The 11434-nt window shown below is 43.3% G+C and overlaps 1 protein-coding gene across 1 annotated transcript in view; it reads right to left on the minus strand.

Moving 5' to 3' along the window:
• The window catches only part of LOC109462623 (ras-associating and dilute domain-containing protein-like), a 42677-nt gene extending 31446 nt beyond the window's left edge, over positions 1 to 11231 (minus strand). Inside the window, 3 exon segments of the mRNA XM_019759186.1 lie at positions 7579 to 7759; positions 8492 to 8603; positions 10582 to 11231. Coding sequence (XP_019614745.1) covers positions 7579 to 7759; positions 8492 to 8553 — 243 coding nt within the window. The 5' untranslated portion in view covers positions 8554 to 8603; positions 10582 to 11231.
• Positions 11232 to 11434: the final 203 nt, after the last annotated feature.

Consider the following 11434-nt stretch of genomic DNA (forward strand, 5'->3'; position numbering starts at 1 on the left):
TTTACAAAAGCTACAACGTTCAACACTCAACATCCATGAAACCTGAGTACGGATTATGGAGTAATGCGGTTAAAATTCCCGGGTTTGGGTCCGGAGCCACCCTGGGAGTTTTTCCCGCGTAGTTTTAGCTCGTAGCCTCCACAGCAGGCTTATAGAACTGGGGGTTTGGTGGTCTTCGGCTGTTTTCTGATTAGCCTCCGCAGCAGGCTTATAGAACTGGGGGTTTGGTGGTCTTCGGCTGTTTTCTGATTAGCCTCCGTAGCAGGCTTATAGAACTGGGGGTTTGGTGGTCTTCGGCTGTTTTCTGATTAGCCTCCGTAGCAGGCTTATAGAACTGGGGGTTTGGTGGTCTTCGGCTGTTTTCTGATTAGCCTCCGCAGCAGGCTTATAGAACTGGAGGTTTGGTGGTCTTCAGCTGTTTTCTGATTAGCCAAAACGGGGGTCATTCAACCAGGCCGGCTATGTTGTCTATATGAAATCAGAAAATGGCACATAAAAGCTCCCAAAGACCCTGAAGACCCCCAAAACCCTAGTTTTGGCATGCTGTGGAAGCTATACAGCGCGAATGTTCGTTTAGGGGGTTGAGAATGTTGAACTTGTCAGCCGGAGTCAAACTGAGATGATTAAAACAACATTAAACTTCAGCTGATGTTGACACGAGCAAAGGTCGAGCCGGGAGGTTTTTTAAGTAAGCACACAGAACGGCTCGTTTCAAAACAAGGCAAAACCGCTGCATGGAGAGCGTCTGTTTAACGATTTCAAGCGTGAAATTTTACATTTTTTGTTTAAAAAATTATTAAAGCCGTTTAAAGTTTTCTTCTTGCTCTCATATATGACCGGATATCAACGTCAAAACAAGGCAAAACCGCTGTTTAAAGATTTGAAACGTAAAATTATACATTTTTCCTTGAAAATATGCGTAAAGCCGTTTAAAGCTTTCCTCTTTTTACACATAATTGCTTTCAGTTATGACCGGATATCCAGAGGAACTAAAATAAACCGCATTGCTGCATTTTTCCTCATTGTTGCATTATTCAATTCGTCATTGGTGAGTCATATGACCACAAAATTGGTGTATCAGAACGGTTTAAATATTTGTGGACAGGAAGTCGGAGTTAAAACATTATTATTTCACATTATGTCCGGAATTCCGTACTGAATTATAGTAACAAGTCTACATGGATTTGTATAATTAAGTCACTGGCATGCTCCTAGAGTGCCTTCAATAGAAACTTTGATTTTATTGAACCACCTTATTTTTACTCGGCTTTGATCCAAACTCTTTCTTCCAATGTCAGAAACCTTTATATGGCTTATTTAATCTCTAAGTTTCACCAATAATTGTAAAAGCACATTCACATACATCCCATACTACATACAGTACTAGTAGTCTTTGCGAAGAGAAGTTGAATTTATGTAACGATAGTTAGTTACTTTTGTATCTGTTAACTGTATCCGTTCATCTTGTGTTGTTGTGACCTGTACTTGGCCAAGTGTGACAAAAATGTGCAATAAAGGTCTTCATTCAGTCTTCATTCTTTGTACGATAGATTAGTCACAATTATACTATATAAATGCCATACCTCAATAGACCCAAGGCTTGTACAATTGTTTTGCAATAAAGTTGATTATATTTGAAGAACACGAGAAGATAGAACTATTAAAACCCGAGGGGTTTGCTGGTTACTCGGTTCAGGCACGGTCTAGTCCTTTTCGGTGGGCCATAATAAGCACCATAAAAACCGGGGCAATATTTCACTACAGGTGGGGGGGGGCGGTAGTATAGGCCTGCAGCTCCAGTGTGGTACTCTACAAGCAGAGGTTTGGGTTTTGGTGTTATTTTTGGCTGCACAAATTTTTTTCCTGGGTTGGGTGAAAAAATAAATCCAGTGCAAAAAAAAAATCCCCAATACATAAATCCGCTGACCAATCCTAGCACAAATATAATCCCGCTTTTGCACACCAAGAGCCTATAGGTCTTAGTCATATAGGCGTGACTTTGACAGAAAATATTATAGCTGGTTTGAGACAAACGGATGTGAAACTAGCGATGTAATGTTCACACGTAAGATCTAGGAATGCTGCTACCTTATATTTGTTTATTTGAAACGTTTATTGTTACACCCTAACGCCTGGTCGCCTATAAATAAATTTCTCACATTTTTGTCATACGAAGGAACAACATTTGAGTAACCGCACCTGAGTTCTGTGGGGAGGGGGGCACGTCACGTAGTGAAATAAGTTTTTTCTCGTTCTTGGGTTTGTTTATTTGAAACGTTTATTGTTACATGCTAACGCCAATAATTTTGCTTCATTTTTCTCATACGAAGATTTAAACCAAAGCAAAATTTGACCAACATTTGAGTACACCAACCTGACTTCGGTGGGGAGGGGGGCACGTCCATGAGTTTGTATATTTGAAACGTTTATTGTTACACCCTCACGCCAATAATTTTGCTGAATTTTTCTTATACGAAGATTTAAACCAAAGTAAAATTTGACTACCAACCCCACCTGAGATCGGTGGGGTGGGAAGGGGGGCACGTCATTTAGTGAAATCAGTTTTTTCTCGTTCTTGTGTTTGCTTATTTGAAACGTTTATTGCTACACTCTCACGCCAATAATTTTTCTAAATTTATCTTTCTCATACGAAGATTTAAACCAAAGCAAAATTTGACCAACATTTAAGTAACCCAACCTGAGTTCGGTGGGGAGGAGGGCACGTCCATGAGTTTGTATATTTGAAACGTTTATTGTTACACCCTCACGCCAATAATTTTGCTGCATTTTTCTTACACAAAGATTTAAACCAAAGTAAAATTTGACTACTAACCCCACCTGAGATCGGTGGGGAGGGGGGCACGCAGGGAAATCAGTTTCTTGTCTTTGTGTTTGTTTATTTGAAACGTTTTATTGTTATATACTAACGCCAATAATTTTGCTAAATTTGTCTAATACGAAGAAAAGTATGAACCAATGTAAAATTTGCCAAAAGTTTGATAAACGCATCGGTGGGGAGGGGGGCACGTCACGTATAGCTAAATCAGTTTTTCTCGCCCGGCCCGTCTAAACAGAGAAGCCGCGGGCTTAACTCCAGAACAAACACGGCAGTACAACCGATCTTTCCCGAGAAGAATCAATAACAAAAACACTGCCGACTCGTAAGCTACCGTGGCTGAGGGCCTACAGGTGGTTCTTTATGTCCCTAAAACACCCTTTTTCTTAACGTAAAACGTCAAAGTAGCATAAGTAGGAACTGCAGGGGATGGGGGGGGGGTTATAATTTTGAGATACACAGGTTATGTTCAGTCAAAAACGCGACCGAGAAAATGTTGCAGAGATCTTGTTACTCGGTGCTACTGGATGCCTACAGGTGGTTGTAGTGTCTCTAGAACATTTTTTTCTTGACGTAAAACCTCAAAGTAGCACTAGTAGGAACGGCAGGACAGGGACTTGTGGGTTTGAGATACAGACGTTATGTTAACCTGGGAAAAGGGTGATGCAGCGATCACACGTAAGACCAGTGTGTACGCTACTACTATACCTTAGGCTTGTTTATTTGAAACGTTTATTGTTACACCCACAAGCCTGTTCGTCTACAAAATATTTTATTGCATTTTTGGCATACTAAGATTCAAACCATAGTAAAAAGGTAACCATAGTACTGGTAGGAACTGAAGGATACACACATTATGTTCACCCAGGAAAAACGCGACCGTGAAAGTGTTGCAAATTGATATCTTGTTACTCGGCTGGTCACAGCTACTCGAGTCACTCAATGTTGCTATGTTCCTACAGGTGTTTGGTATGTCTCTAGAACACGTTTTTTCTTTGCGTAAAATCTCACAGTAGTACTGGTATGAACTGCAGGATATGTACACTTAGCCTAGCTATAGGACACACTATGTTCACCCAGGAAAAAAAACGCGACCGTGAAAGTATTGCAAACACATATCTTGTTACTCAGCCGGTCACAGCCACTCAAGCCGCTAAGGTGCTGTGTTCTTCACGGACTCTTCCCGGTTTGTTTACGTCCACTTAGACAGAGGAAACCCCTGCGTTCTTCCAGCTAGAGTATACGTAAGGCCTATCGTACCCAGAACCGTGTCTATATAGTTCTACATCTTACTGGGTTAGGGTTAGGTTAGGATCAGGTACAGTTCTGGGTATGTAGTCTTCGCGTATCCAAGAACGTACGATTTGTTCCAGGCACGGTTCTGGATACGTGTGGGCTATCCTGAGCCGTTAACGTGCATGGTTCTGGATTGAGCACGGTTATGGATACAACACAGCCGACGGTAAGGCTTTTTGGAACACTCACCTCGGTCGGAAAGAGTTTAGAGTCGTTTGGAAATCTTCGTGAGACGTCGTAACGCGTCTGAGACGTGTTGTAGAGCAATGTTTGCGGGTTAGGGACCAGGTAGGAACCTACAAGACTACGGTACGAGTTAGGCTTACCTCAGCTTTTAAATCCCAGCACGTCAGGAAAGTCGCAAGGCCTGCCAGAAATCCCAAATGAATCCTGAAGATACTCAGTCTTCCTACAACCGCCCGAAAACCGTCCGAGTCTCACCGTTAGGTGGACAACATTGCCGCTGCAGGTTTAGGGACCAGGCAGGAACCTACAAGACTACAGTACGGGCCAAGCTTACCTCAGTTCGTGAGTAGAAATCCCAGCACGTCAGTAAAGTCGCAAGGTCTTCCAGAAATCCTGGAGGTACTCTAAAACCGCCCGAAAACCGCCCGACTCCCACCGTTAGGGCGACAACATTGCCGCTGCGGATAGGGTTTCTGGTCCGTGAATGGGCGCGAATGTTTGGCGAGGAGAACTGAACACCGCGTATTTGGTCACTACACAAGCAGCACAAAGGGAACACCGAAATCAAAGTACTGGTGGGGCTGACAAGGAGTGACCGGGCCACGTGAGTTTACCTGTCACCGACTGGGGTAAATAATGGGGGGGGGGGGGGTGAGTCAGGATACACGTACGGCATGTACACACCGATTGTTAAAGTATGGTGGGAAGGGGACGGGATACGTTATGTAAAGTTTATCACACCGAACAATTGTACAAGGTACAAACTACATGTCTGGGATACGGTATGTGCGTTACTACACAAGAATCGTACAATGTACAAACTATGGGGGCCTGGGTGAGTTAGTATACAGTATGCAAAGTTTATAACCCAAAAATTGTACAATGTACAAAATATGGGGGGCTGATAAACGGTATGTAAACTTTATTACACGACAAAGTACAAGTATGGCATCTATTGCTATGGTAAACATGCTACGAGGGTAATCTGCTTTACAACGACTATGTAGTATGGAATGAGAATGCCTATCATGGTTAGGGTTAGGATCTGGCACGGTTCTGGATAGTCTCCGCGTATCCGGGCTAGAATGTAGATTTGCCCCAGGCAAGTTCTGGATACGCTTCGTGGGCTATCCAGTGTCTGAGCACGGGTCTGGATAAAGCACGGTTCTGGATAAAGCATGGTTCTGGATAAAGCACGGTTCTGGATTAAGCACGGTTCTGGATTAAGCACGGTTCTGGATAAAGCACGCTTCTGGATAAAGCACGGTTCTGGATAAAGCACGGTTCTGTATAAAGCACAGTTCTGTATAAAGCACGGTTCTGGATAAAGCACGGTTCTGGATAAAGCATGGTTCTGGATAAAGCACGGTTCTGGATTAAGCACGGTTCTGGATTAAGCACGGTTCTGGATAAAGCACGCTTCTGGATAAAGCACGGTTCTGGATAAAGCACGGTTCTGTATAAAGCACAGTTCTGTATAAAGCACGGTTCTGGATAAAGCACGGTTCTGGATAAAGCACGGTGCTGGATAAAACACGTGGTTCTGGATAAAACACGGTTCTGGATAAAACACGCGATTCTGGATAAAACACGTGGTTCTGGATAACACACCCGGTTCTGGATAAAGCATGGTTCTGGATAAAGCACGGTTCTGGATAAAACACGGTTCTGGATATCGCACGATAAACCATGTATAAACCAGTAAAGCACGGTTCTGGCTAACACACGGTTCTGGATAAAGCACGGTTCTGGATAACACACACGGTTCTGGATAAAGCACAGCTCTGGCCAAGCACGGTTCTGGATAAAAACACGGTTCTGGATACGGCCCCGACGTCCTCCCAGGTACACGTCCCGCACAGGTAACCGGGAAACGCCTGTGCTAATGGACAGGTGAGACAAGTAGGGCAGGTGTGAATGGGCGTACCTGCGTCACCAGGTGCACAGGAAGGTGAGTATAAACACCGGAGGAAACAAACCTTCGGTCCTCCACAACAACAACCGCATGATGTTTACCCACTCGGAGAGATAAGCTAATCCTCATTAGACGGTCCTTCAAAAGGGACAAAACGTAGATCTGAGAAACAAAACGTAAAAACAATCCATTCTTTATCTGCGAAATTCGTCTCGTCGACCACAGGTCACATACTCTAGTGGTTAGGTCTTTGTGATACAACATTTATAAAGGAAAGGAGAAAAAAATGAATCTGGCTGCATTTACAGCTCCCAAAACTGAAGATTCTCTAAGTGTGATGCTTGAAAGCACCTTCGTATCTGTAAGATGTTCAAAAGGAAATTAGTTGCCCGGCATCTTCTATTTTTAGAAATGGACAAGATTCTCACTTACATTTGTCAAAAGGCGCATTGAAGACATGTAATTATTCCGATAACAGTTGATGGAAGTTCTCTTACTTTGGAATTCTGCTTTTCCCCGAGGATCGCTTATTTACTACCAAAATTGGACTCATCTGATCCTTGATTTTTCAATACTGTTATATGATGCACGATGCAAAAATATGTAGAGACAAAACGTAAAGAAAAGTACTACCCTAGCAACAGTTACACACCTCCCTAAACTAAACAATCTGTTTGTTTGTTTGTTTGTTTGTTTGTTTATCTCCCTACTTTTCCTGTAGACGTGACAAAACTGCCCACCGCGGGATGAAAACTCACAACTCCAACTCCTCCAAGCAACCGCTGTTTGAACTCAAAACGCTGAGATCAAAAAACGATCGCGAGCATTTTGATGCGATTCCTTCATGGAACGCAAGGAGGCTCTTTTGACAAGACTAAACCACTCCATTATCGAATCGCCTAGAGAGTCAGGAGTATCGCCGGAGAGATTTACGTTTTTGAGGGCCTCCACGGGGTTCCTGCGGTTTTAATAAATGTAACCCAACACCTCAGTTACCATGGTGACAGCCTTACGGTTCAGGTCATTGACCTTACTTATTTGAAGAAGAAGAGGAAGAAACAGACAAAAATATAATAGGACAGACCATTTTGTTTGAAGAAGAAGAAGACGAAATTGACCGTCTCTCCACTAATTTGTTTGAAGAAGAGAAGGAGAAAAAGAAGAAGAAAAAGAAGAAGAAAAAGAAGAAGAACTTGGAAGAAACGTTTTTGAGGACGACCTTGAATGTTGTAGTAAATGTAACCTAACACCTCAGTTACCATGGTGACAGCCTTACGGTTCAGGTCCTCGACCTTACTTGTTTGAAGAAGAAGAGAAAGAGAAAAAAAACTTAGAAGAAACTCACGTTTTTGAGGACGACTTTGAACGCCTCCATGGGGTTCCTGCGGTTGTAGTTAGCGACGGTCTCCGGCAGAGTGTCGCGGTCCGGGGCGTCGTCATGGCCGAGCAGGTGCCCGTTGGCCTGTGCGGTGTCATGCAGCTGCTGCAGGTGCGCCAACACGCGAGGGTCCGACAGGATCGCAGCACTGCGGGAAAAAAAATCAAATCAAAACTAGAGAAGTAACATTTACAAAGCAAATACATAATGTTTACCTTCGGACATGGTCTGCTCTGTTAATTTTTACTCAAACACATTCACATACATGTACTACTAGTATAAGGTGACAGGAGCAGAGCAGACCATGAAATTGCAACATTATGTAATCCAACACCAGTCACCATGGTGACAGACGTCAACAAATCATGTCATTGGTCAGGTCAGGGGTCACTGTTTGGAGAAGAAGAAGAAGAGGAAGAAACGGAGCAAAAACAATATGTTTTCCTTCGGTAAACATAATAACTTTATTGCTCAACAACTGTAACTGGTACACTGTATGGCAAAGAAGAAACAACCAGGGTAGATACATGGCGTATGCATGGAGTAGGGACACTGAACAGAAATGAAACACAACATGAGGTGCCCGTTGGGCTGCGCGCTGTCACGCAGCTGCTGCAGGTGTGCCAACACGCGAGGGTCCGACAGGATCGCAGCACTGCGGGGGGCGGACGGGATTGGCTGTTTACGGTCACGTGGTTATGTATGACGTCATTTAAGCCATGACGTCATTCGGAGTCCGCCATATTGGTGGGTTACAGGCACATGAAATAAGTTTATTGCAATTCCATGCCCGAGGGCTAATTGCAAGAACATGATAGAATAATAACAGTCAAAATGTTAATAAATAATGCTAAGGCGCCCCCTCCCCCCTCGGGTTTACCTTGACGGTTTCCGCTGGAACAGCCCCTCCACCCCCGGGGTTAGAATCGTCTCAGTCGCCATCAGGTCACGTGGATGGTCACGTGCATGGCTCAGTCACTTGGCATTGGTCACTAGAGGGAAAACAAAGATGATCAAGTCAACTAAGTCAACTACAAAACAAAAAACAAAACTGGAAAAGTAACATTTGCTAAGCAAATGCGTTATGTTTATCTTCGCATCTGGTCTGCTGAGTTACTTTATAAACACATTTATATATATGGTGACAGGAGTCTAAATCCCACCTGCTGTAAAATTGCAACATGATGTAACCCAATAATAGTTACCATGGTGACAGACGTCTGGTTCAGATCATTGACCTTATTTGTTTGGAGAGAAAGAAGAAACATATTTTTCTGACAATATGTCTTCCTTCTACAGACTGAGGTAAACATAAATTAATACGGAATGTAGCAATCAGCAAACGATTGAGCAGATTGATGTCTAACTAGAATTCCGAGATCTCATACCTCCATGAAATATGATCTTGATATGTAAATGTAAATTTCTTCTTTAATTGTTCAAATGACCTCTGCATTAACATGATATATGCATCGTGATGTATGTTAACTTTTGATTAACTTACAGATGTCCCAAGTATGACATTCTCATCATTCACCATTACGAAATCATAGAATTTTCACATTAATTATGCAAATTAGGTCATCATTTGCATAATTAGTATCTGAAGTTCCGCCTGCCATAGGTTACATAGTATGATGTAAAACACTGTAATTATAGAATTTCCTCATTAATTATGCAAATGAAGTCCTCATTTGCATAATTTGCATTTAATTATGTACATCTCTCTCTCAGCTACCTACACACCAAAAATAATGAAAATATGTTGTTCCTGTCTGGACTTATTGGCTTTTAAACATTTAGCCAGAAAGTGCCCTGCAGTTCCAGAACAAGCCGCTAGGGGGCCCAAACTCATATGACTTCTTCCCAAGCACAAGAGCTACCTTCCATCAAAATTTCATGACCCTAGCATGTCCAGATCGCGAGATATCAAAACCGGAAGTTGCGCTGCAGTACCAAGGGAAGCCACTAGGGGGACCAAAATCTCATCATTTCCAGTTTTCGTCACACCCTACCAACACACCAAGTATGAAACCAATCCATCCAGGCGTTCTTGAGTTATCTTGTTGACCAACAGACAGACGGACAGACGGACAGATAAACGCAACTGAAAATATAACCTCCATGACACATTTCATGGAGGTAATAAAACGTCTTTTTTTTTAACTATCTGGCGCATTCCTCCATTTACTCCACAATATATTAAGATCTAAAACAGAGGAGCGTGGGCTTGATAGCAGGACAAAATCCATGGATGCCGTCCATGTACCACCTTGTCGTGGTCTGGTGAGGTGACTAAGCTCAGGCTTGCATTATGTGTGGTGGTGGTGAGGACAGAGCGTTTAGCGGTTTAAGTACCGAGGCCTGTAAGCCGTTAATCCCGCACGGATCTTGTCAGTAAACGGTCCGCTGAGCAGCCGCAGCCCGTGGGACAGGCGGCTTTACAAGTGGGCACGGACCTTAACCCTAGCCTAGAACAGGCTCCTGGTTCAAATTGACCAAATAGACTGAATATCACGTCGGAGGAGCACGTTTTGTAAGTTAAACCTAGGGAAATTTTGTACTCCGTTGGCAGACTAACTCGTCTTGCCTGCTATCGGTCTACTTGAACAATTTCTACCATTTTTACAGCAGCCTGCGCAGCCTGGTACAGGCTAGAGCTAACCCTTCACGGTGGGTCGGAGTTTTTATTTGTTTGGTTCTACTCTTAAACTTCTACACCTAACATAAATTTAACCCCAAACCTCTTATTTCTGTCTTCACCAGACATTACTTGCGTGCTTCAGATTCATCATTAGAAGGCCACGAGTCTTGCACGCAGCGTGGCTGACATACACGTCAAAAACTGCATGATAAAGTCAGCATCAGGTGAATCACCAAACACCTACGCGGCCTTGGAGGCCACTTGACCGAATCTGGGACCATCTTTAAAAAAACATCTTAAAGTTTACACTCTCTATTTTTACTCACCTTGGCGAAATTTTCGGCGAGCTCCGAATTCCCGACTGCTGTAAGACCTTGTCCCTTTCCTTGTCTTACGTCTTGTGATCCAAGACACAGGCAGGTGAGAATGTACAGGTGAGACATGGAGACTTCAAAAACCCTTTATGTGCCTCGTAACCGTCCCATTAAAACGGCGCTACGGTTGTCTGGAAACCTCCTTACACAGCCCACGAGTTGGAAGCTGTTGGAGGCAAATGTTTCACACGTTTTCAATCTTCAGTTCTCATTCGTGTTTTCTTGAAACTTCTAATTCCTCACAAGGTGTGTTGGCGAGCAGTTTTCCTCCAGGAAAATCTTGAAGAAAGACGAGTCAAGTATTCCTTGTGTATTTCCCGCTACACTCGGGCGCGATCCCTTGTTTTGTTGCGATCACATCTATACTACAACTTGTAAAGACCCAGGTTGGTAGGCTCCGCTCCGAAGAAGAAAAAAGCCACCTCAATGCCTTAAGAACACGCCATTCTTAAGATATGGTCCTTTCCCCTGTGGGTCTTCAAACGCGATTCTTGTTAAAGCTCCTTGATTCTTGTAATACGTTGTAGTCCTTTCCGTCACGGGGATATTCACAGTATGTAGCAAACGCTAAGAAATCCCTATGATGTTTCACCTGAAAGCAGGAGCCATCTCTGTATCAAGGAAGCATTGTCTAAAGAGGAATATTAAAGTCTACTGTTTCTTCTCCTGTCTGTCTTCAAACGCAATTCTTGTCACGGGTATATTTACAGTTTGTACCAACCGCTAAGAAATCCCTAGGATCTTCCAGCTGAAGGCAGGAGGTATCTCTGTATCATGTAAGCATTGTCAGAAGACGAGAAGCTTC

The sequence above is a fragment of the Branchiostoma belcheri genome, unplaced genomic scaffold (genome assembly GCF_001625305.1).
Source record: "Branchiostoma belcheri isolate BF01 breed outbred unplaced genomic scaffold, Haploidv18h27 scaffold12, whole genome shotgun sequence".
Taxonomy (NCBI): Eukaryota; Metazoa; Chordata; class Leptocardii; order Amphioxiformes; family Branchiostomatidae; genus Branchiostoma; species Branchiostoma belcheri.